General features: G+C 48.5%; 1 protein-coding gene across 6 annotated transcripts in view; it reads right to left on the bottom strand.

The window, feature by feature from the left end:
* Positions 1–6,154, bottom strand: part of LOC134512860 (uncharacterized) — a 99,645-nt gene extending 93,491 nt beyond the window's left edge. For all 6 annotated transcript variants that reach the window (XR_010070274.1, XM_063328670.1, XM_063328671.1 and 3 more), the window contains exon 1: positions 5,511–6,154. Coding sequence is in view for 5 of the 6 variants with exons in the window: in XM_063328670.1 (XP_063184740.1) it covers positions 5,511–5,630 (120 nt within the window). In the remaining variant the exon portion in view is untranslated. The remainder of the gene's footprint in view (positions 1–5,510) is intronic.
* Between the last annotated feature and the right edge of the window lie 20,880 nt (positions 6,155–27,034).

Genomic DNA, 27,034 nt, shown 5'->3' with positions numbered 1-27,034 from the left:
CCAGACTGGAATGCTAAAGAAGAGCAGTGCCCTGCCCACCCACCGCTCCACAGAGATGTCCTACATGGATGCAAGCCTTGCTTTTTACTTTAAAAAAGGTGAACCCACTGTTTTGCAAGAGTTGTAATTAAAATAAATGATGACCTGGGTCTACTTTCTATTTTCACTTCAAATATAAGCTATTTTCCTGCTCAGGAAAACTTTCGGCATCCCAAACACTGCAACATAAATTCAGGAGCTGTAAGTCTGTGCATGACAGCAGGAAATGAAGTAGAACTGCATTGTCCAGCAAAGCAAAATGGATTAATCTGTTTTCACTGAAATGCAAGAGTTAAATACATAGTATTACATTTTCGGAATTCAATTTTTCATTCACATAAAAATCAAGAATTGGTAAATACAAGGAAAAGTAATGAGATTTCTTTGTAATGCTGGGGGTGGATTTTTTTTTTTTAATCTATCCCATATTTTCGTATCAGTCATAAGCAAGGCCAGCTGAGAAGATGTCTCTCTGAACGATCTCAATGTCAATAAACTTCCCATTGTGCTGTATTTGCAATATTAGCAATTTGTCTGAAGTCCCACTTTCTGGAATTCAGTCATTACAAGAGATTATCGGTGCTGGATGTCTGCACAGGAAAGATGACAACCCTTGAAGATTCAGACCTTAGAAGCCAAATAGAAAGAATTGTAAACCTATTCTTTTACAATGTCTCAGGCACAAGTCTCAAAAAATAAAGGTTTCTGAGTGGCTGGGATTGCCTGTTCTATTCTTTGTCTTGGCTAAGTATCGATCACAGTGTTTCTTACCTACTAAAATAATTTTAGTCCAAATTATCACAAACCTAACTTTAGGCATATTCATAGATACTCCAGTAGCCAAAATTGTATTTACAAAGTTATATTTGTGCAAGTGCTTGTCCCCTCCTGAGTGAGATTAATACAAACCAGAAGCATCTAATGCTACCAGGCTTTAATAGGAGGAAAAGGAAAGCTTCAATGTAAAACAGAGTCCTCCAGTCCTAGAAGAATGAACCTGTTTGGTGGTATGTGCTGAAAAATCTATGAAGGAGAGAAACCTTCATATACCACAGGAGACAGAGGAAGCTAAATTGACAAGCATGGACAACCCAAAGAAAGCATGAGCATTTACACAGATCTTTGAAGGCATACCCACTATGCACCAATAATAGTGATGCTACTTCACTCTTTTTTGGTCTGAGGAGGAAAAGTTTAAACATGCTCCTGGCTCTGCAGAATAACCAGCTACCACCAGGACAGTGACTCAGAAGCCACTGCCTGCAAGCTTGCAGTTCACTTGGGACAGCCAGCTGAACCCCCTTCATATAAGAAGGATCAGGATCATTCCCAGTCGCTTGTCAGGGCTGGCCGCTCATATCAGAGTCTCACAGATGATTCCAGATGCAGATGCCAGCAGAAAATAACTGACTCAACTTGCTGGTCCCCAGCACTGTGTATGGACACATACAAGCTGCAGGGGTATGTGAAGAGAACTGATGTGGTGGCCTTGTTAGTGCCTACTCCACAGTTCCCTTGCAAGCATAAGGCTAAATTACATAGCAGAGAAATGCAGTTCTCTGTCACCAGAGCAGACTCACATATGAGTTCATTTCACTGATCAACATTAAGGAAGTGACAAACATGTCTTAAGTACCTCTGCCCAGGACAAAAAGGAATATACTAAGTACATAAGTAATTTAACAATTTCTGTGGATTAGAACAGCAATTGTATCACCTCCAAAGTTGTTTGTGTCAACAGCAAAGCTGGAATGGAATTGCCACCCTTAAAGTGCTCAGTTTTCTTCAGCTACATGTTCCAGCCAGTTAATTTTTTTAAACACACCACAATTCAACTGTTTCATTCTGATAATACCTAGGGCCACTAATTAAGGGCTTAGTTTGACTGGCAATGCACAGACTTGTTCCAACCAGATGCTCCCTGCCCCAAGGAGCTTGCTCGCAAGCAAAGCTTAGAAAATAGACACCTACACTTTAGCCACTACACAAGCATGCAAGGGCACAGGAGTTGAGAGATTTGGAAGAAGTGCATTTATGTGAGAAACACCTACCCCAAGTTGTGGGGATGAACAAGACATTTCACTTCTAGAGAGCTCAGTCAGTCAGTTGGAGAGTACTTCTAAGGGCTCAGTATCAGTATTCCATCACATAAACCCACATGCAACCCCAGGATATGCATTTTAAAAGCTTCTTGAACAATTTGATGTATAGTTCAGGAAGGGCTTCTCAGGGCTACTAGTCCAAAAGTATGAAAGAAAATAATAAAAAACTGTACTAGATTGTAACACTGGACAACAAAGGAAAAATTCAGGCCTCGAGTTACAGGCCTCTCTTACTTTCCTTATTTGAAACATTTCACTACAGTATGGGACAAGCCCCTGTTCTCACTCTTCTCCCCTGTCCCACAAAGTCTGCTCTGGAACACACAGTTGCCAGCTGTTAACAAAGATGAGCCCTAACCTGTAGTCAGATCTGCTTTTGGCTCTCGATTTCTAACAGCCAGCCAAAACCTGGAGGTTTCTGAATCTGGCCTGATCTCTAGCAAATAACACCAGACCATTGAAGCAAGAGGTGGAACAACAGGCTGAGGCACAAGGCTCCAATTCACAATCATTTCTTGGATTTAGCTACAGCAGCTGAAGGACTCTAAACCAATGAGCTGGACTATGAACCACAACAGCTCAGGAGTGGACATGCTGCCACTGTGCTGCACTGGCTACAGGGGCACGAGTGTCCAGTGGGAAGACAGCAAGGTCAGCAGGACCTGTCTTCAAAGGCGAAAGCAAATTTGAACCCTAACTACCACGCTTCACAGCCCAGCCACCCTACCAGAAACTGCTGGCAGTACACAGTAACCCAACAGCAGGTGAAGTGTCAGTCAGTCAATCCCCCCCTTCCCATTATGGTGACTTCTGGTGAAAGGGCAATAAAGGCACAGTAACTTCCTCAGCAACACCAGCATAAACCAGCAGACCTCTTGGGCCAAAGCCCTCTGAGCAGCCTCAGTTGTCAACTGCCTAAAGACCAACTTCAGTCGGAGGGAAAAAACAGAAAAGTTCATGACATCTTACAGGAGGCAGTGGCAGCCTCTCAGCTTCAATTGGAGGAAGGCTAGGAAGACCTATCACAGCCACACTAAACCAATTCAGGACACTTGGTAACAAAATAAGATCTTCACAGTGGGCAGAAATTTCATCCTGAAAAAGATTCCCAAAGCTTGGATGCCAATCCAAGGCTGTTCAAATCTCCCCAGCTTACAAAAGTGAGTTGACAGTTTACCCAAGGAGTCTCCCAGGACTTTGCCTAATGGCAGTACTGTTGCAAACTAGAAACACAACAGCAGCTTGTTTTCCGTTGAATTTGGGAACTTCCAACAAAGGTCATAAAGTGCAAAAGCAAGTGGGTAATGAAGAAGAGCAGCTAAGCACACTGATTTTAAAGCTCAGAAAGCTCTTAATTTAGGTGGTGGATGCAGATCAGTTCTTACTCTATCCAGATTAGTTGCTCATTCTCCATTTACACTACTACAGACCTGATTTATGCTCATACCTATCTTTTCACTAGGTTTCAATGGCAGCAGGCTGGACCTTTTAAATAATGCACGTACCATACATGCCAGAATACATACAGACCTGCACAGACACAGACCAACGTGAGGAATTTGAGAAGGCAGAAATCCAGTCTGTGCCTGGCAGCCCCACATCATCTGAGGGCAGTAGAGGGAGATAGTACAGGACACTTGGCCTTGTCACAGGGTCCAGGCACAGTGCAGCCACAGGAAGCTCCCACACAGCTCACCGCTTGTGACACCTATCCCGTGTCAACACCTGCAAGGAGATCGGGCCCAACACCCAAGACAGAGCACTGCACACTCTGCTAAGCAATTAGTATGCTGGTACGAGGCTCAACCAAGACCAGGCAGCTGCACATGGTCCCCAAAGGCCTACAAAACATATATAAACTCAGAGTTTGAAAGTCTGGCTTTATGCCCGTACACATGTATACCAGTCATTGTACCACTCCCCATGGCAGGCTGCAACGCTACCTCTGATGGTCTATGCATCAGCCTTCCAAGAAACAGTGCAAGCTTACATCTCTCTTCTCTACTGAGCCTGCAAAAATGCAGGCCACCTGTTTGCAGCACAAAACTTTGGCACTAATATGAACAAAATGGCTGCAGATACCCACTCCTGCGGGTTTTCCCGCACGCCTCCAAGCATCCTGAAGGCTGTATATAGCCCTGAGAGCTCCTTCCAAAGATTCTCATGGTTTCATAACCTGAGGCACCAAGAGACAAACAATAAAGCTAAAGGAAGCAATCACAGCCACAAGCCCCAGAAACAGAGTGTTCAAAAGAAATCCCCCACTGCCTCTGCAGAGATATTCTGCACTGAATCCACCCACCACAACCTAAAGCATTGCCCTTATTTTATTTCCAAAAATAAAATCTACTCCTGCCTCCCCCAAGAACCACAGAACTTGCATTCCCCACAGGAAGAAGTGCATGGACACAGCAAACTTTGAGGAAATATCAGCACTGTTTCTAACAAAGTTGCCATCAGCCTGTGTAGAGTGACTGCGCAGAAGTGCAGCCACACGGCAATCAGCCTCTGTGTAACACATACAAAAGACTCCAGTAGAGTCTGGTATACGGATCCCCAGCCCCCAACTTGGGCAACGAGGGCTGCTACTTTTCCCAGATCCATTCTTTGATTTGGGGCCAGGCGCTACATTTCCTGCAGTACTGATGCCGATGCAGAGTAACTCTGCTGATTTCAGGGGATATCCCTTGGTTCACAACAGTTCTGCCAAATCAGGATCTGGTAATTTTTTTTTTTATAAGTAACTCATCACGACTCCATTTTTATCCCATTGCATATGGCTCAGAAATTCCTCCTTGCATTTGGCCGGAAGGGCTTAGATATCCCTTATGCTGGATCTGTGATCCTTATTTTACTTTTGAGCACTAAGAAAGGATTTAAGCAGCGTTCGGAAAGCCATGGGTCAATTCAGCTCAGATTCCAGCCTTCAAGACCAGAAGGGAGAGAAATGCAAATAACGAGCTGAAAGGCATTTTAGGCAAATCATGTTTGTACAGTATCTAGCACAGGGGGATTCTAGCCTAGTAAGGGCTAGGAGATTACAGATTGCACGCATGCAAACGTAACTAGACAGGCAAATACTTATGTAGCTAAATATGAACCCCATTAAAAATAAATTCTTCTAAAGAACTTCTGCCTTTATCCACCTTTCTCTATTACCTAATGAATTGTGCAGGGTAACTCTGAGAGCAAAGGAACAGGATTTTAGTAACAGGAGTACAGCCTAGGCCAGTTCCTACTGAGCACACTGGCTGAGAGGAAACTGGCCCAGCATAATAAATACTACAAGTTACTAGCTTCTTAAGGCCCTATTATTAGTTACCTGAAAGCTGCAAAAAAAAGAACCAAGACAAAAGCAGCTGTTCTTACCTTTAGCTGGAAAGGTTGAATTTCATTTAAACTCTGGTTCCTGAGCTTTTTGGTGAGGATCTTCAGCATGGTACAAATCCGAGGAGCCAAGAAAGGGTTAAGCATACACACACGCAGCATCTACATCTGCCGAGCCGCTGCTGCTACGCTTGGAGGAGCTCCGCAGAGCTTGCATCCAGCACCCTCAGGTACACGGCGGCAGGGGTGCGGGGAGCAAGGCTCCAGACAGCCAGCTCCCAGCTGTGCCCCTCTCTCCTCCGCCACCGCACTCCGTGCTACAGCCCTCCGCGGGGGGGGAGAGGGAATCACTTTCCAAAGCCTAAAGAAAAAAATAAATACCAAACTTCCTTTGCTTTCCACCCCCCTCCCCGGTTACGCTTCAGAGAGGAGGGAGGTACCAGCTGGCAGCGTGCTGCAAGGGACAAGAGACATTCGGCGCAGTGTTTATTGCGGAACGGCGGAGCTCCCTAGCCGAGGCCCCGGGCTCCGTTCACGGCGGCGCTCCCGCCTGCCCCGTCAGCCCCGACGCCGGCAGCCCCAGGCGGGCATCGCGCCCCGCCGCCACCGGGCTCCCGCGCCGCCCACGGCTCCCGCACCGCCGCGACCGCCCGCACCCTGCCCGCGACGGGAAACTTGTAACAAACGGCGCGGCAGCCGCGGCGCCCATTGGCCGGACAGGGTGGGACGGGGCGGCACGGGGCGGGACAGGGCGGGGCCTCCGCTTAAAGGGGCCCCGCCGGCGTAACCGCCGGTGCCTGCTCCTGCGGCCCGCAGCTGCCCGCGGGGCCGGGTTCCGGAGTCCGGGCCGGCGCAGGCCCGCCGCGGTGCCGGCCTGTCGCAGGCGGCGTTCCCTGGGTCCCCGGCCCAGGCGGACGCTGCTCGGGACGCAGCAGACTGATAACTGCCAGTGCTGTACCGCAGCCGGATCGCACCGGGAGGGTGAGGGGGTGCCCTGCCCTGCCCCCCGATTGCGAGCGCGGATCCGCAGGGAGGACTCCTGTAGCCCATCACGAGTCCCTTGAGCCACCCAGGGGGCTTGCAAAGGGCCTGCAGTCGCAGGGACACTCGCTACCGCCTTTTCTCGCAGCAAATGCAAGCGCGGGGCCGGGATGGCACCGGCCCCTGCTCCACCAGCTGCCCTCAGGCACCACCAGCAAGGTCCTCCAGCACCTCCCTGGCCACACAGCCGGGACACTTGTCAGGCACTGGCCGACCGGCTCCCTGCCACTTCCAGCCCGCAGGAAGCCACCAGCACCGTTTGCCAGCAGTAACAACAAAGAGCTTTCACCCGCTGCCAGCGATAAACTCTCGGTGTCTGGGTGAAAGGTCCCTTTTGGACATTACCAGTCCCTTGGGGCCAGCAGCACCTTTTGTCCCAGCCTTCCTCTCAGGACAAGTTGGGAAGTGTTGAGGAGGTCTCCACTTGTGTACAAATTCCAAAGAAGCACAGGCTGATTAACGTTATCAGTTCCCAGTTCTCAGATAAGGAAAGAGCGCTCATAAAATGCTGACTATGGAAAAGAAAGAGAACATCTTCGCTGCAGGGGAAAGGGACATGATTCAGGTCCAGTTGGCAAAGTATTTTTCTTGAAGGAGTACAACGGGCACAGAGTCAGCCAGAAAACAACATTTCTGCTTTTCAGATAGTGCCTTCTTAGAAGATGCCTGCAGTAGGAAACTCTCTCATCTATTAAACCATACTTGCTCTGTGAGCTCTGCATTCACACCGTGGACTTATTTTCACCTACTTCCCTCCCCCCAGTTCACACCAAATTGAAATCACCATCCAATCTTATGACTCTAAGCTACCATACGTTGTTATAGGTACTTCTGGTTTCCTTATTGCATGAACACAGGAAAACAGGGAATAGTGCACATTAGCAGATCATGAGTCTAGCATTCTGCCCCCAACAGAGAGAGTAAAATGCCAGACGAAAGCAGAAATCCTCCATATAGATATGCAATAATACACCTAATGTTAGGTAAGAATTACTCCTGATCCCTAACTGGTAATCAAGGTACATCCCAAAGCCTGACAACTGAGAATCTTTTATCATTTTCTTACCATAGTGTATGTCACTGAAGAAGATTCATTTTTTTTTCATATAAAGCCAAATTGCCCAGGCCTTTATTCATTCTTTATTCCGGCGCTGGAGCCACTAGCTTTCCTCATCATGGTCTGTAGCAGATGACCCATAAACCACAGGCAGCTTAAACTACTGGGTATGATTGCTTTCCCATATTTGAGCTCTCTGGGTTCAAGCATTGGGACAGGCACATGCCAGGGTCCAGTTGTTTATCTCAGGACAGATGAAGCTGGAAAAGCTCCCTGAAACAGACAAGAGTAGATCTTCCCACCTCACCTGCAACCTCTCACAGCCTGAGCTCTCACTGCCCCACCAAGGTGCAAAACAGCAGCGGTGACCACAGCCTGGTGGTGGGTTGGTGCTGGGCTGCCTGACCTGCTCTGGGGCCAGTGCTATTGACAACAAGCAGCAACAGCAAGTGCCAATGAGGCTTTGTCATGACACTTGTGATATGAGAGAAATGAATATTATAATTCTTTGTATTAACTGTGCTTCTGCAACCTTTGCCTACATATTTTTCAGCAGATGCCTGCAGAGCAGCTATTTCTTTCTTGCTTTGTATTTCATGTAACCAGAATAGCCAGCAACACCAACATCAGGTACACTAAGGTCTTTTGGGGGTCAAGTTCTGCACACCTGCTCCCAGTGTTTTACCGTATAAAGTGTCCATGAGCATCTCTGTGTTCCATCAGGCTCAGGAGACTCTCCAGCTAACCTTGCGCCTTGCACTGGTAAAGTACCATGGCCCCTCTCTTGCTCCAAGACTGCAATGCCAGGAGCAACTGATTGACAGATCACAATCTCTCCATTGATCCACAGCAACCAGCATCTCCTCTGAATGAGGCACGGTGACACACTGCTGCAACCAGTGACAAGCAATTTCGCAGAGCCCCAGAGGAAAAGAAATCCTTGCAGAAAGCAGAGCTGCAACCTATTGCTACAGCTCTTCTGAGCTCTTTCTGTGATCCCTGCCCTGACGATGAGGCTTGACATGCTAGATGGGTTCCCAGTAAATGACAAGTCATGCTGCTGCATCACATACTGGAAAGAAAGCTTCTTGAGAGGTCTGGAGGTGTTGCTCCTCCACACACATACAGGTTTCAGAACATTACCAAGTAACTGCTATCCAAGGACAGCAAAATGTTTTTCAGGGATAAGTAACAGTATTATTCCCAAAGGAGAAAACTAAGACAGGGGGAGGGTTACTTGACTTTCTGAAGGTCACTGAGGAAAGCTGTAGAAGATCCAAGAATAGAAGTGGTATCTGCTGGCCCCTAGCCGTATGCTCCCAGACTGCCCCAGACTGTAATCTAGCCTGTTACTAGATCACACTGCTGGAGCTATGCAAAATTCAGCGGTTTCACTTCCCAAGCATCTCATGTGATCGCTTTGCTTTGGTTTTGGCTCCTGTGGGTTTTTCACCCCTGGAGTTTTGATCTGCCTACTGGGTTCAAACCAAATCCAAATCTCAAACCTAGTAAAAGAGGCCACGTTTCCTCTGGTCACATGATAAAAACATGAAAAATGCATTGCATAACATTTATGGTAAGCCCACACGCCTGCTCCAGCATTGCTTGAAGATCTTTTTAAAGTCCTCATGGCCACACCAGGAGCAGAATGGAGGCAAGTGGCAAGCTCCCCTGCAAGAACACATGGCGTTGTGGTGACAGGGAGAGGGCAGGGGGCTGTGAGCTAAGCCGGGATCCTGGCTCACTTCCACAATACCCACATGTTCCTGCCTACTGCTGCCATGGGGAAGACATCCCTGGAGAATTGCCTTAGTTCCTGGTGTGCCACATCTTATTTTCCCTCAGAGACATCCCTCTGTGGGAATTCTGGCCAAACACTACAACAGGGGAGACAGACAGGAGAGGTGAAGACAATGCAGCAATAATTAGCTCAGGATTCGCTCTGAGCTGTGTTTCCTGTTGTGCCCGGAGGACAATCTAATACCTTCTGCAGCTTATCCTGCCCACGGTGTACCACCGACACTGCAAGATGTAAGAACAGGAATGTGTGTGGGTGCAGAAGGCCCCATTAGGCAGGCCTGGCCAAGCCTTCTCACAAGAAAAGAGATGCTATTTTCACACTTTGATGTCACAGGGGGAATTGCTCGGCCCACCTTGCACACTGAAATGATCTTCAGCCTCTCTTTCCCAGACACTGTGCCATAGCAGGATCATGCTGCATCTGTGGGGATGCTGTTCTGAAACTCACAATGTTAAAGGCAAAAAAACACCCAGGGAAGAAGTTCAAGTGCCATCTATTGGGGATCTCCTCTCATTACACCAAGGGGTACAGAAGGATGCGCTGGAAAAAAACCCATCCGTTCCCTCTCGCTTATGACCCTAAATGGGTGATGTCTGAGACAGACACTGGAGCTACAGCCAGTGCCAGGCACGGACAGACGATATGTCTGCCAAGGGCAATGCTAAAAGCACGGCAGAAGTAGGATGAAAGCTGAGCCTAGAGCTTGCTTGGAAGGAGATGTGGGCCCAAAGCCAGGGACATTGTGAATGGTGCTACAGAGCAGGGCCATCCACCAGTTGTCTCAGCCACAGACCAATGCATGTAGGTAAAAAGCAGGGGAGAAGGACAGTCCACAAAAATAATGATAATTGTTCCCAGAAGAGCACGACTGACAAAAGAGGCAACTACAGCATTCAGCATGGCAAAGGGCACCGAGCTCTACCCCTGAGCCAGCCACCAACCATTTATGGCAGGTACCACAGAGCATTTGTCCTCCCAGTGTGTGAATTGCTGAGCCAGTAGGCTCTCCCAGAAAGGATCATCTCTGATTTTGCCTCTGTATGATGTTTGCCCTGACACAAGCCGACCTAAGCTGAGTCACACACACACAAACCGTAAACACCCTGTGACCCAGCTGCAGGGGTGAAGCTGCAGTGCACACAAGTGGTCTTTGAGCTCTGGCCATGTGGGCTTTATACCAGAAGCATGGGGCAGGCAGTTGGGAAACATCCCACATATGGTCACAAAGCACCCCTTCTCTAAGGCTACAGGCACCCAAAGGTGGGAATTGGCCACAGTTACCTTAACAGCTACCAGCTGTCCCAGAACTGAGCCATCTGCTGTCATGCAAAGGCTTCAGGGAGTATCAGGAAGGGCTGGTAGGAGATGTCTGAGACTGACAGCTATCTATGCTGTTTTAGATACATCTCTTTTGGGCACATATGAGCAATGACCTACCTAACATTCATGTTCTTGCAGATGCAAGTTTTTGACTGGCACGAAAAGAAGAAAAGAAGCAGAAGAGAAATTGTAAAGTGTTCAGAAATTACTGATCCCTGCTATTTGATAGATTAAAAATGACCGAGCCAGCATAGGCCATGTGACAGTAGTAAGGAAAAGAGATCCTGTTAACCACACCGCTGTGCAGCCCCATCTCTGTTATAACTCCCTTGCTGCTCATTCTCTCCCTGCAAATTGCTAAGGCCAATTGGAAAGTCAGTATGTGGCTAATACGCCAAAAACCAGGGAGAACGGGATTACCACAGCTGTTTCCACCGTGCTTCTCTAGCTGGTACTCCAGATATTTGTTCCTCTGCAAATGGGCCTGGAAGGGGCCCCACAACACCGACTTGGTAATGGACTACTTGGACAGCACTGACAGGGCCAGCAGTTTAGCTTGGCCAGACGGTAGCTCCAGGGTAGCAGGGCAGCCTGGCTCCTCAGAAACTCAAGCAAAGATAAATGACGATTTCTGGTTTAGATAGCTTCTCCCTCTAACCCCTGGAGAAGAGGAATTATATCATCTGGCTAAAGGATCTCTGACCTTCTTTCCTTCAAATACAGTCACTGCAACTCACTCGTGCCTCTTCAAATGCCTTCATGATAACAGTCCTCAGCTGGGATCACACGGTGGTTCTGAGCCCTGACATGTAGCTAGCCAGGAACAGCAGCCAGTCCAAAGATGAAAGAAACATCCAGTCTATACATCCTACCCGCACAGAGAGGGCTAATCAACTCACCAGCTGCCTCGGACTTGAGGTCTTTAGGTCAAAGAGAAGAAACTTCAAACTACAGTGCTTAGAAGGTCAGCATCAGAGCAAAAGGGCCTAGGTTCCTGTAAAAGCAGGAAAATTCTTAAGCAAAAGTGCTAGCAAATTAGCACACTTAGTCTCTGCAGAGGACGGGAGAAAATATTATTGTGGTTGCTAGTTTGATGGGGGAAGTTCCTTTCTGGAACTTTCTGGCCGCCCAGACACCCTCTGGGCTTATCCCAAGTGTATAAATAAAATACAGCTTTCAACATTAAAGAGGTTTCCCAGTTCCTCTTGTTGGGCACCCCATCTAGATCTGTATTTGTGAACAGTTTCAGTGCTTCTGAAGTTAGTATCACCAGGGAAAGAAATTCCAGGAAGAATTTCCAGGAGGTGCAAGTTTGAACTTGCTGCCTTGCAGCTCATCCCTGCTGGGAATGGTGCATGGATGAGGAGAGCAAGAGCTAGGCTGCACCCACTCTGTACCCTGGCTGGGCCAGCCTGGGGGACTCCTGGCCACAGTGCCTCACTGTGAGCCTGGCCAGACCTCTCAAATTGCCATCAGATCATCAGAAAACATCAGTCAGGCACTGGTGATGTTTCACAGAACTGCTAGTACTCCGCTCAGCCTGCCTGCACCCCATTGCCAACTGCTGCCTGCCTCCAGTTCATCAGTCAGGAGGGAAGACAGTCAGGGCATAAACCTGTGCTACTGAGATGTTCTTAGCATGGCAGGGAAGGTTGGGGAGAGGAGCACGAGTACTGCCTGAGGCCTCTGCAGGAGTGACAACATAGCAGAATAACCACAGAAAGGCTTGGAAGTAAAATATACAGCCCTTAAAATAACTGTAGATCTGGAATGTGCTCTAATAACTGAGGATTTGTGGCCGCAAATCTTGGAAGCCAAGCAAAGGGGTCCAAGCATCCAGTAAAACTGCACTTTGAGGAACAGAACAAGTCAACCTCTCTTCACAAGCCACTGTCCCAAAAGCCCAGATTGCTAGACTGGCCAAGGAAGGAGCAACCTTAGAAGATTTTATAATGAGAATAAATCACAAGCATTTATTCCTTGCTTTCTGAACTCTCTGAATGCATGTTGCACCTGTAGACACCCCCCCCACCCCACCCCCCCGTGGCTCTTCTAGTGGCCAAGGCCAAATGCTGAAACCTTTATCAGTTTCTCACAACTAAGGACAGTTATTTGCAAGCTATCCACCAGAAATCCCGGTTGGAACAGCTCTCTCGGCAGCATGGCTGTATAAACAAGGATGAAAATGGCCTTGGGAGAGAGGAAATGAGTTTGGCATCAGAAACTGTAAGTTCTGCATGCAGGCACGCTAGCACTAAAGATGGTCAGAAAAGGGGCCAAGAGAAGATGAGCTAAGACAAAGAGCAGATAAAGGGTGGAGGTAGGATATTTTTCTGCAAGTCTTATCATACATCACTTCCTTATGTCTCTCTGTTTCCCGGATAAAACCTTTCAGCTTACAGGTGCTGTCAGAACAGAAGCAGGATCTGGCAGAACCATGGAGACGACAGCCATGGCCTGCTCCTGTCCTACAAACCTCCCCTACGGGGAGAGCCGGGAGGGGTGGGAGCTGGCTAAAAGAAACCTTGTGAAAGGCCCTATATTGCATCTGACGCTTTCTGTTGCCTGTATTATATACCAGCCGTCCCCAGGGGGCACAAGAGACCACCACTTTGCCTCCGCACAGGCTCATCCTTTCCAATCAAGCACTGCCAGGAGAAAGGAGAGTGGTCTGGAGGGGTTCTTGGGTTTTCCTAGCTCTGCCTCTGTGTTCTTCCACACAGAACCGGGATTATTATGTGGTAACCGGGATTACCACATAGCAGCAACGAGCTGCTTTAAATTGACGAGCACACGCAGGAGCAGGAAGTTGCGCTTTGTTATCCAAAGGTCTGGGTGTCTCATGCACAGCCAGCCAGGTCACTGATCCCAGGCTCTGCATGCTGCGTTGTCAGTGCTTCAGCCCCAGGACAGTGCAAAAGGCCGGTGTGAAAGGATCAGGCCTCCAAATCTCACTCTAGGATGACCTTGCCTTGTCTGAGTGCATGAGAGGTGGACACTAGAGCCTGACACAAGTTAGACCCTGCCACCAGTCTCCTAGCCCTCAAAGGAGAACAAAAGTACAGCCCGCACAACCTGGCTGCGTTCAGATGAGGCAATGCAGAAACAAATTCTCTTGGTCCTAGTTTCCACACCACAGCCAGCATTCCTAGAGGTATTAGAGAGTAATTTTCTGAGAGTGTTTTTGAAAAATCTCTCCTTTTTTGTCAGCCAAATTCACTCAGCTGTATTCTGGCTCCCCTTTAGATGCATATTAGGCCCAGGTACATAGCACCAAATTCCCCAAATTAACCTGCTCACACATCACGAAGAAGCGCATATAGCAGGTGCATGGGATTCAGTCTCTGGGAGACCTGCGTAGCTGTGTAGAAAATTGCAAGAAAAATAGGACAGACAGATTCAATCTAAAGGAACAGATGTTAATCTCATCACTCCCCAGCCCTCCCCTCTTCTCTCTTGTAAACCAAAGAAGGACTTCAGAAGATCCAGCCAAGTTTGCTGTATATATGGCAGGCACCCATCATACCTGCAAATAAGCCAGCTTTCAATATACTTCTGCCCAGTTCCTTGCTGCTGTCATCCTGTATCATCACCACAGTATCAGACCTGTCCCAACACATATTTTCATATTGAGCAGGCTATGGGTGGGATGGTTGGATACTCGAGTCACATATTGCATAATAGTGTCAGTCCCACCAGATCGACCAGACTCGCACTCATTATATCAGTGTTCATCTCAGCCCTGGACAATGTACTCTGATGCTAATGTGATGGCTGCATTGACAGAAATGAAGCTCGAGTTATGGTAAGAGTCCAATTAAGCGCACAACGGCCAGAAAGATTTAGGAGAAAGAGCTATCATTAGACAAAACAGATGGGTCAGGAAAAGTATGTGACTTGGAGCACTGTAATTAGCATCCTGACCAAAGGAGTTTTGTTCCTTCATATCAATGCATATAGTTTGCTGCTATCAGTCAGACACCTTTCTCTGCCATTCTTCAGCAGACATAGAAAAGCTAGAAGCTCAGGTATGTTCACATAGTGGAAACTCAATAGCACAATTCCCAAGAGATGTTATACCACAAGGATCAGTATAACTGAATACACTTGCAGGGGTATTCCCTTGCAAAATCTAGTTAGTCCCTCCATAATTTCATACAGCAAGATTAGCGTAATCTTCAAATCTCCAGGTTTTACCTGAAGGCAAAGGAAGCTATTTTCTACAAAGCCTGATGAAAATTAGCCAGGCTTTGAAAAATTACTGTTTCGTATGTTTTTATTTTTTCCTCTTATGTTTTGCATGACTTTCTTCCTAAAAGTATAAAAAATGTTGATTAAACAGAGTTCACTGTTATATGCCACTGTCATGAAAGCAGCAATAATAAAACATTGTAATTACAACCCACTTTACCTTCCACGGGGTGTCTGCTATTTAGGGAAAACACTAAAGGGTCATTAACACAAGAACGCAAGGCTTTTTAGCTAAGGTGATGGAAGATTGAAAGGATCAAGGCCCATGTCCACAAAAAAAACAAGGCCCCATAAAATGGATCTTGGGGGAAATCAAGTATCTAAGTCCAGGCATGCAACCCTTAAAACCCTGCCTAATCCCTTGGGCTCCTAGACTATGTCTATACCAGTAAATTAAACGTGCCCAGGACTGTTCTCTGGCACTGAGGTCCCTGGCACAGGATGGTTTGCACCCATAACATTAAACACTTTTATCCTTCCAGCAAGGCATTTGGATCCAAGTGGTTGTTGGGAACGGCCCCTGGCCCACACTAACTCCCTCAGCCATGCCTGGGAATCGTTTGGAAGAGTGTTAACTGGCACAGGCCAAAACCATGGCAATAATAACTTAACAGGAATCAGCTATTAATTTCATAGATGATGGAGTTGTAGTGCCCCACAACATTTGCTGATACAGACATAACCCTAAAATCCTATCATGTGCACATATAGTATCTATATATACTTATATACTATCTATATATTTATGTAGAATATTATGCACTTATACCGTATACTTACAAGTATCAACTTTGGTCTGCTTAGGAAGGATTTCTTGGCAAAAGTGTGGTGGATAGCTGTTTATGTTGCTGGTTGACTAGCCATTAGCAGTCCTTACTTTCAAGTGTCTTCATTCCTTCTTTCCAGGTTAACCTTGAATTTCTACCCTCTCAGATACTGCAATTTTATTCTGAATAACTGAAAACATTTGGGGGTAATTTTCACATTCATTTTCACAACTGGAGTGTGTATTTGTCCAAGCTTAGAAGTGTTTGTCCGCAGATTGCCTTTGCTTTTGAGGTTTGTTGTGAATCTCCAACACTGTCTCGTGTATGGTCCACGTGATCTAGCAGATCCCAGGAACATTGTGAAGCCCTGGACTCCCTTGTGACTGAGGCACCTCGTGTCCACCTTGCCTGAAGGGAGACTGAACCACCAGCTCTACGTTCTCCTCACAGTCAACAACACCAACAGCTCTTCAGAGCTGGAAGCCATTGCTCCGTCCTGTCTGCCTGACGCAGTCACACAATGTCATTTTGCAGAGGCAAACAGGTCACACAGGGACGACGGGATTGGCACAGCAATTGTGAGGCCATTCCTGTAGTACATATAGGACTTCGAGTGTGTCCTAAATTACAAAGTACACTTTGTAATGTAAATGTAAAACAGCTATGTAAAACATAGCTGTTTTTTCTCTAAAACTACTCCAGGCAAGTCATGTGGAGGCATAGAGTATTTATTTACAGGCTTAGCCTTCAGACCACTCCTGTTTATCCATGGGTAGGACAGCATCTTCTGTCCACTCAGTCATCTTGCTTCAGCGGTGGAACATGAGCAGTAGCTGGTCTTGACTTTTACAGGAAAGAGCCTGAGCTACAAAGTCAAAATCCCATGCTGTAAAAAAAAAGAGAAAACTTTCATTCATAAAAACTTGTCCATATAAATTGTATCATGTACTTGTTCATATAAAACAATATATTGTGCACATCTTAGGTGCAGGGGCAGCCTTTAAACAGTCTGGAGAATATCTGGATTTAGGTCATGTTTCATTGTACCAGAGGCATCTGAATCAGCATGAGCTAAAACTCGCTGCCTTAAGACTTGACTCTGTGTGGTGTGCAATGCTGGGACACTCACAAATGCCTGTCGCTCTGTGCAGCAGATCTTCCATGCTAGCAGGGCAGTCTGAATTCAGCAAGCCTGCTCGGCGGCACCCTGAAGCTGATTTGCCTGGCCCATGAGCCATGCTGGCACCTTCAAATCAACAGGGGATATATAATGCCCACCAAGAAGGCTGGGGAACAGCACCCTGCCAGCTGCAGTTAGTGCCTGATGGGTGTGAAGGGGCCTTCACATCCAAAGCCCAAGGCTTGTTGCCAAGCTGTCCACAGCCCATGCGTGAGCGGGAGAGTATGTCTTTACATCTGAAGATCTGAGCCAAAAGCCAGAGCAATATACTCCATGACTGATGCTGCTGAGTCAAAAGGAAATGACCCACTCCTAGATAGCACTGCAGGAACTGCTGCAGGGATAGAGTCATACACAGGCACCGGCAGTCAAGGCGCTCTGTAACTGAAAGCATCTGCAAACCCGCTCTGCAGCAGGGGCTCGGACAAGCCAAGAGGGCTCTAAAAGCCGAAGGGTCAGGAAGGAGGGCGCAGCCCACCCTGACCGCCGGCCAGGGAAGCCTTGCTCAGCCTTTAACCTCGACAGGGAGACATTTCCCCCTGTCAAAATAAAAAAAAAAAAAAATTAAAAAAAAAAAGAAGCCTTCCTGAGGCCCCTGGCCCGCCCTCCTCCGTCCCCGCAGGCCGGGGGCCGCCACCCGGCCCGCCCGCCGGGCCCTTCCCCTCAGCGGGGCTCCCGAGGCGGCGCCGCCCCGTGCCCGGCAGGGGGCAGCAGCGGCGCGCGCACCAACGGCCGACCGGGCGCGCGCAACGGCCCTAACGGCCGGCGGGGCGCGGCCTCCCGCCCCGGCCCCTGCCCGCCCCGAGGCGCTGAGGCCGCCGCCGGGCACCCCGCGCCCCCGCGGGGAGCCGCTGTCTCGCTTGGTGGCGGGGCGACGGCGGCGTCGGCGGGGCGCGTCTCGGCGGGGCTGTGCCCTGCGGCGGCCCGGGGCAGAGGCTGCAGCCCAGGCGTCACCCGGGTGTCCGCAGGGGGCTCTGGAGCCTCCAGCCCTCACCCCCTGCTCAGCACCGTCACCTCCAAACGGGGCCGCCTGAAGGAACCCCGTGCTCGACTAGAACAACACTGGTGCCCCTTTTAGAGCCACCAAAAACATTTCGAACCCCTTCTCCGTCGGTGGGGAAGGGGTATCCCCAGGCTTCCTGTCACAACAGTAGGGTGGTAGCATTGAGCCTAGGGGGAGCGTGGGCTACGCTGTCTCCTCGCTCTTCCCCAAGGCCTCAGCCAAACACAGAGAGCCAGGGTTCCGGTTTTATGGTTGCCTTCACAGACCATTCTCTGAGCTTTTCTCACTTTGGAGCGATCCCTTCTTGTAACAGTTGGGACATTGAGGCCAGTTTCAAGGCTGCGCGTGCAAGCCCCTGCCAAGATTTTCCCATTGTCACGGCTCACTGAGTTCCTTCCCCTTCCTCCACCCACCAAATCCTGCTGGGTTACTGGAAACACTGCAGTCCTAGTGTACCAGTATCTTCAGACCACCAATGGCAGAAAGGGATTTTTCCAGGAAAGGCACTTAAGACAATCACAGTCATTCCCAACTTCTGTGCCACTTGCAACTGTTTCTTCTCCCTTATTGAAATGGGGCGATAAACTATTTCAACAGCATAAGCTACTAGAGAGCGGAGAAAGAAAAAAAAAAAAAGTTAGGGGAATCTGTGTTCCCCAAACTCCAGGACACAGCCAAGCTGGCCAGCCTGGTCCATATTAAAACCACTCCAGTCACCAACTCACTTCTGTGGTGACCAGCTAGCAGGTGTGCAGATTGCCTAGAGAGTGTCTTCTCCTCCCCCCAAACCTTAGGAAACTGGGGGCATGGAGGGGGAAGAGGGACCAACCGGAAAAAAAACAACCAAAACCCCTAGGGAAACAATGTTGTCTAAGACTCAGAATGGGGCCATAAGAATTCAAAATTTCTCTATTACAGGGTGAGCTTTCATTTTCCAAATCCTTGGTCACATTTCTTAATCTCTCTGAGTCTCATAATTTTCAACAGAGCAGCATCCTACCCACCTGTACAGTGGCTGGAGCATTCTGGTGAAGATCTCTACCTAGGCAGGCACTTTAATTATATGTGTTTAACGTGATAATTGGATCCTTTTATGATCATGACCTGAAGGAAAATCAAACTGCTGATTAACTAGAAGTGGAGAACACTCCATTAATGAAGGCACTGAAGGCAGGACTGTGAGGTTTTTGTTCTCTTTCTTATGGCCGGATTATTCTGTAGTTCTTTTAGTCTTCCACAGTCAATCCACTTTTAAATGCCTTAGCCCCCCAAACTGCAAAATGGACAAAAATGCCTATTGCACAGGAGCAATGTGAGATTTATTTATGTAAATTACACTGGCGAGGTTCTTGGAAGTTGCCAGATAAAGCATGTCACATGAGAACAGAGAACAAAGTAAATATGGCCAATAGCTTTATCGTGAAGGAAGTATCAAATATCTTCGTCTTTATGATGCTGAGAAATATAAGGAATTAACAGCCTCTTTTTACACTGTACCTTGCATTTGCCTGGTGAACGTTCCCTGCTAAAAATCTAATTTGCTACTGAGTAGAACTCAGGTGGTCTCACACGTTATTTTCTCAGCACATCAGACACGACCCTACAGAGAGTGAAATGCAAACAGAGAAACAACCAGAAGCTTCCATCTGAGAGGAAAGCACAAGTGAGTGGGAGGAAGACAATACAATAATACAAAAATAAAGCCCCTGGCCCATTTGGGCACGTTCAGATTAAACGGCAGGGGCCAGCCAGACTGACAACTACCTTGGAGCTCTTCCCCAGGGAGCAAGGCGTTGGGTGCTTTTTGTATAGAATAAAAAGGCTTTAGGCACCTCTGTTCATGCCAGCTCCCTTTATTACTTGTTCCTCAACAAACTAGAGTCTTCCCCCCTATGATGGCTTTCCCCAGCAGCCTTACCTGAACTCTTCAGGCAAGCGCTGCTTTCTTCTGCCCACAACAGCAGCAAAAGACAACATCCACCACACATACACACACCCCAACCAGATGCACCAAGGTACAAAATCTGCTAGAGCAACTTGCTAAAGCATTCCTTGCTTTGGCCATTCTGAGGACAAAAGTCACAAGGTTTTAGTCACATCTCAGGTGCTCTCTTTACTCAGCAGACCCCCACTGACCTAGTGCATGAGAACCATGAAGTGATGCTGCCCAGCTGCATTGTGCCTTCACAGCCATAAGAGCACACAGCAAGCCAGCTCTGTATGGTACTGTAGTGGTGCAGACTGGAAAGGCAGCTACGAAATCCCGCTTGTCTCCATAACTCCACAAAGATAAACACATGGGAATAACCTGACATGCTTTTCAATGGCTTTTAAAACATTCAGTTCTTGCCCCTACTGCGCAAGCAGTGTAACACAGCCTGGCAAAACCTGGGCATGATGTAGGTGGACTCAAAGCCCCTGCCCCAGTCTAAAACTTTCCTACAAGAATTGACCCTCACACAGTGGGGACTTATCACCCCTAAGTAAATAGTGCTCCAGTTTTGGCATCCTCCATGCACTGCTGGAACCTCAAGACTCTTCCTCGTCTGAGAAGACCTCCCAGTATAAGAGCAGGCCCTGTAGCTGCCCTTTTCTCTACTGTATTTGTGACCTATGTAGAACTGGACTGGTGGGAGCCACTGGACACCACACTCTGATGGTTGGGAGAAGTACAGCAACCCAGGAAACGTGAGAAAAGCTGATAGCACTTCAGGCTTTTTGTTGCCTCCAGGTAGTTAGGGTGTGACCCAGCCCCATCCTGCTTGAAGAATCTCCAGCCAAACTGCCCACTGTTCTTTAATGAGGTGCACAAGGCAGAAAGGACACAGCCTGGTTTCCCCCACAAGCTTGTCTCGCCAGGCTGATGGCAGAATGTTTTTGGTGTAAAATGATGGTAAGAGCTTGAGTATCAGAGCTGCTGTTTCTCCTGGCTCAAAGATTCACTATGGAAATCTGGTCCCTTTGCTTTCCTAGATCTGAGGAGCTTGGCTTGACTCCAGGGAGATTAAAGGTGCTGAACTGGGAAAGAGGGGAAGATCCTTAATAAAGGATTGGTTGCAAGTCTGGGGAAGGAGTCTATTCCATCACTAAGATAACTTCCGTTCCCTCTGGGAAGCCTTTGACCTGGAGTAAGGGTCTGAGTTCAATGTCATTCTTCCAGCAGGTAATTAAGCAGGAGCGTGGTGGAGGAAGCAATCTCTCCAATCTCTCCTTCCTGCTCCTGTCTCCATAGACTTCTTGCACCATGAAAGAGAAATCCTTACCTGTGCATAACCCTTACCTATTGCCAAGTGTTGGGAAAGCTGTAACTTCAGGAAGTGTTATGACAAGGTCACTGAACTGCTAAAATCTGACAGCATCTCCATCACATCCAAACCGTGTCAGCCATTTGCTCTCTGCACCTCCTTCCATGGCTACAATAAAAAGTGGGCAGCCCAGCCATTAACACTTGCGACTCAGAGTAACTGTAACTGCACAGGGCCCAATTCTAACCCTGCCATTGTGCAAGTCTGGGAAAGGCACCAGTTCTCCCTGTGCTCTCCCCACCGTTCCCCGAGTGAAACAAAACACCCATCAAGCAGCAGCCTGGCTTGTCTGAATGGATTAATAGCTATAAAACAACCTGAGTTCCGCACAGGTCTGTCAAAACCATTAGCAGGAGTATGACACCGGCTATCACCCCGTCCTTCAGAAACAAAGGGGAAAAAGTGGCTACATCAGACAACTGCAGAATGACCCAGCCTCAGAGAGAGATTTGCCATTATGCAGATCCCTAACAGTAACATTTATCCATCAGGACTGACATAGACTAGACTTGAACGAGGCAATCTGGAGTTTCGTAGCCACCCTCTTACCTCCTAAGGCTCAGAGCCTTAAAAGATTTAAGCACCTAAATAACATCAGCTGCCTGAAACCCAAATACCTTTGAAGAGCAGGGCCTCAGGATTAGCCTGCTAACCAGAAGAGCCTAACTTCATGCCACTGGGAACACCAGCCCTGATGTTTCACCTGATACTTGCGAAGAGGCAATTGAGGATTGAGAACCCACCTAGTTAATTAAAGCAGCATAGTATCTTGCTTCTTAATAGGGAGATATAATCAATGTTAATCTTTTGGGCGTGCTACTAAATATCCAAAGGGGATGTTTGTTTTGCAATTTCCCTCTTCCTTAATGGCAGCTTTTCCCTACCCTGCACAATCAGTCACCCTGCAATTCACAGCAATAAATATTTTGGCTTGCTTGATAGCTGTAGCATTTCACTGTCTTCCACCTCAAGCTTCACCTCATCCATTATCCACTGCTCCTTTGTGGCAGAGTTTCTGAGCCAATCTCCTCCTGTTAAGCTGCACAGGCTGTGAGCTCTGTGTAGACTTTTCCTCAAGCTCTGAATGCCAAGCTGATCCATACCAGGTACCTGAAGGAGCAGTATCAAAGGGGAGTGTGATCCTGCCTTGGGCAACTCGGAGAAGATACAAGCCGTTTGCCTGAATCACCAGAGATGCCCATCTCTGACTGAAGAAGATGGATTAGACTGGGAGGCAGAGTAGACTGAAAAGGGGAACAGAGAAGGAAGGGGACAGGATGGGTAGTCAGGAGAAGGGTGGAGGAAGCATAAGGCAAGGGAAAGCATAAGGCAGGGGAAAGGTGAAGCAACAGAAGCAGCGTGAGAGAGGCAGGATATCTAGGGAGAAACAAGGCTTGAAACAAAGGAGTGGGGTGACTGGCAGAGAGGGCACGGCTTAGAGTCAGACATGAAGTTTAGCTGAGGAGCCAACATGTGGAAGAGTGGAGATCATGTGGAAGAAGAAGGCAGTTCTGGGTACAGACGGAAAATGTAGTTATGGATATATTTAGGTACTTACTTGCCAAGTCCTAGCTATGGAAGCAGTTTTGGAGTTGCTATACAGTGGCCTTAGCAAGGGACAAAAAAAGTCCAAGGGCTTTTTACAATGGGGCTTGAGAAATCTCTGACATGATGTCTGGAGAGGACATGTCGAACATGTCACGGGAGAGGATGAAACTTTGTAACCTGGAGACTCTTCCTAGGCATACAGTTTGGGATAGTTGGTGAGTAAACAGCAGAAGAAGGTGGCATTAGTATTTCTGGAGGAAGAGCAGAAAGGGCGTGCGGAGAATATGAATGGATTGAAGGAAAAGCGATGCTGGTACCGTTGTTCCCAGCCTTTTGGGCAACCATGTGCGAGTGCCCTAGATGAAGCTAGCTTTGCTGCAGGCTTTAAGCTAATGCCATTTTAATTTCTGACATGTCACTAATGGAGAAAGATTTAACATGTATTTATTCAATGTCACTAAAAATACTCCAGCAGTTGCAGGGGAAGGAGGATAGGGCTGATCGATGGGGGAGGGTGGGGAGGACCTGCACTTTTTGTAAGGATCAAAATGTGATGCTTACAAGCAGGATTTGGAAAGGCGCTCTCCCAGTAACTACTGAGTATCCTCTGCCATGAAAACCTGCTGTCAAGTGTCATGTCAAATCAATGAGACTGTGGGCAGAGGCTGAGAGAGACGCTTCTCCTAAGTGCAGCCTGATGGACCCAAACTAATTACACTGCTACGGCATTGCCTGAACCTGGCAGGTTCTCACTAGAAACAAATACTGTTTCCCTGGTAATGCAGTTTAATCTGACTTCACTCCAGGTGTATGGAGTTGTTCAGTGAGTCCGTTTGCCACCGTTAACACTCACTGTGTTAGCCGTGAGTGGATTAAAATCTGGCAGGTTTTAATCTGTTTCACAAAGTCTGCAGAAAACATGGGGCAGTAGGTCAGCTGAGAGGTCAGCTGAGTGCATCGTTTTCTTCCCCTTTCCCCTGCGTGGTGCAAAGCCAGGCCACTGGCTCTTGTGCTTCTCCCTTGTCTCTGCATGGGAAGGCTTGGATCTGCAGCGAGGGGTGGCAGAGGGCCTTCTCTCTTCCTGCCCCAGCACTGGATGCAGCCTTGATGCACAGACTGTGCAGGCTGTACAGATCCGCCCCTACTTCCACATTGTGTGACCTGGAAGGTAGACAACACACTGGCCAGCAGACTATGGCTCCCTGCTCTCCCTTGGTAAACCTGCCCTACCTTCCCTGGAATAACAGGAAGAGGATTTAATGCTTCCCAGGCCAAGAGTGACCGTGATGTCCTGACTCCTCCAACCCAACAGGCTTTTGGTCAGTAAATCATAAAGCAATAGGAGGCTTCTCTGCTCACAGTATGCAGCGCTGTCCCTACGCTTGCTAATTAGAGATGGGCTCACATAAAATGCTAAGATTCAAGCCTCTGTGAGCACCAAGGGAACTCGGATCCAGATTAGACAGTGCTTGGATGCTTTGGTGATTGGCACCTTAGAAATTACATAGATAGACAGAGCACAGTGGAAATAGATGGAACTTTGCAGCTTTGGCTCTTCTCTGCTAGTTATAATTATTTAAGACGATGTTTCACATCACATTCAAGCTCCTGTGCAGATAGCAGCAGCAGAGAACAAGAGATCTCAGCCACCTAGGAGAGGATTATGTGGATATGACAATGTTCAAACCCACTGGGCTCTGCCACGCTGCATTATTTAAGCCCAGTAACCAAATTTAGTAACCAGCCCCTGAGGCGCTGAGAGAAAAACACAGCTTCCAGAGCTCCTTCCCTGCAGTCCTGTCGGCTTCCTCCCTTAAAGGAGCCACCGGCTTTTCTCTTTCTCTCTCAGCCCCACCAGGCAGGCCTGACATCCCACATTGCTCCCACCGGAGCAATGAAGTCCTTTCACAGGTGTAACGTGTAAGCCAGGTACAAGCCATCACACACAGTGTGAAGCCGTGGGAGTCCTGTGCAGAGCTACCCACGTGGGGAAAGCAAGGAGCCCTCCCAGCTCCAGGCCCTGTGCAGTGCGGCGTGAGCTCAGGTATAGACAGGCCAACCCTACAGCCAACGCACAGCCTGGCCGGACTACTGGCTGCTTCCCAGCTGTGGCTCTGTACTAGATTTCCATGTGTGCTCAGGCTGCTCCCCGCTCTGCCCAGACCTGGCGCTCGCCTCCCGAGAGCTTTGCAGCTCCAGCTAAATCTAGGTATGAATGTGCCTGCTGGTAAACTGTGTGGACAGAAGCAATTCTGGACATACGGACAGGCTCAGACTTGTGCTTGGGTGAAGACATCTCCTTGCCTCCTTTGCCCACCAAGCGCCACAGCTGGTGCGAAGAGGTGGGCCCAGCTCTATCTTTCACCAGTTCTAGCCTTCCCTCAGCGGTACAGCTTTGTCACTGCTACACAATGTCACAGTGACAAACAATGGCACTTGTAAACCAATTTTCAAAAGGATTAAGGCAAAGGGAGCTTGGGAGGCATGGGCAGACCCTCCTCACCAGCACCTCAGAGTGTTGGCCATCCGGCTTGTGTTCAGCGAGCAGGCGCTATGCCACATCAGGCCCTTGTCTCCCCAGTAAGATGGGAGTGCCCAAGCCCATGTACGTGGCCAAGCTCTCTGGAGCGATCTATGGGAAGGAGAAGTTGAACAGAGTGAATATTTAACCAGCACCGTGTCAAATGCAAACACATGCCCACTGTCGTGTTTGTCCTCACAGGGCACTGATCATTTGAGGCAACGCAGCCTAACTCCCCACTGATTCTGGCGGAACTGGCTCGAGAGACCCAGAATTTACCTTGGCATGTGAAGAGGTCATTTCAGTAAAACCCAAGCTCAGCCTCAGGGAGCCATGAAATAGTGCTGAGACCTGCTGGTACTGTAGGTGACTCCTGCCACCATTGCTATTAACTGCAAGGCGTGTCCTCTCCGTGGCGGCAATCGGACGCCACAGCCTCTTAAAACTGTCTGCCGTCTCTTAGATCCCTCCCTGGCCTTCCGCCCAGAGCCCTGGAGGCAGCGAGTCGGAGACTGGTGTTTACAAACACAGCTTTTAAACCGTGTGTGGAAGGAGAAAAAAGAGCAAGCCCAGCTGAAGGGCCCTGGGAGGAGCAGATCTCATTGGAGCTCGCAAGGAACCTCGTCCTGAGCCACTTCTCTTGACCTAGATGAGCTACGGTTGAGCTGCCAGGACAAGGAACAATGGCAGGCCAGCAGCAAGGGGGCTCTCCAGGCAGTCAGGGTTCCTGCCAGATCTGCCTCACGTGAGCTGGGCCTCTCTGGGTGCTACTATGCCAGGGAGCAAGTAGCCAGCAAGACTGATCATAAAGGCCAGCTCTGCAAGGAAAGAAAGGCTTTGGGGTTGCACGGACAGTATCAGCTAGTCCACAAGCCATGAAATCTCTGCCATCTTGTGCCATTCCCAGATGCTGAACTGTGGGTATTCAGAATTGATTGGGCTTTTTAACTTCTTTGTTGTTGTTGTTGTTGTTTTTGCATTACTCAGCCTGACCAAACTTGAAGATGGATTATTTATCACATACCTCAAATGCCATGACACATATGGCCTATTGCGCCAGTGCCCCTAAGCTACCCCTACCCTACAGCCATTTTATCTGTAAACCACAGGCTCCTTCCCGGTACTTCTATTGTTACAGTGACCACCAGAGCCGATACCAGCATTGGTCTCTGGTGGATGGTCCCGGCAAGCAGGCAACACTCAGCATAAACTGAATTCTGAGCCCCCGCTGAGGCCCTGTGCCCAGTCAGCTCTTCCCTCCACCGCATGGACCCCCACCAAGGTGCTGTGAGTCTGTGCCAGCCAGGATGGCAGTAGTGGCTGTCATGTGGACATTGGTCTCTGGGGAGCTGTCCTCATCCAACGCATTTTCCCCAGGACACCAAACGCCTCTCAGGCTTCTGGCTGGCTCCCGCTGCGCAGCACTGGGTGTGACACCCGAGAGCAGGGTGATTTTCTGTGAAGCCAATTTACTCGAGTCCTTTCTGAGGTCTTGTCTCGAGGGGGAAATTCTCCAGCGTTGCTGTTGTGGGAGAAGTTACTCCACAATAACTTTTAAAAGAGCAGCCCATGGGGACACAGTATGCTGGAAAAACAGTCATTTCATTCTGGTGTGATCACTCCCAGTTCGTGAGCCTGGCTCTTTCCCCTCCCTCCCATCCACTGGAAATTAGCTCGCTCGATTCAGCTGCAAGCTCTTTGCAGGCAAGGATTTGAGAGCCGCGGTTTGGCCTGCAATAGGACAGCCGCCCAGCTCTACGGGCTGGTGTCCT

The sequence above is a fragment of the Chroicocephalus ridibundus genome, chromosome 3 (genome assembly GCF_963924245.1).
Source record: "Chroicocephalus ridibundus chromosome 3, bChrRid1.1, whole genome shotgun sequence".
Taxonomy (NCBI): domain Eukaryota; kingdom Metazoa; phylum Chordata; class Aves; order Charadriiformes; family Laridae; genus Chroicocephalus; species Chroicocephalus ridibundus.
This window is presented reverse-complemented; position numbering and strand designations above follow the sequence as displayed.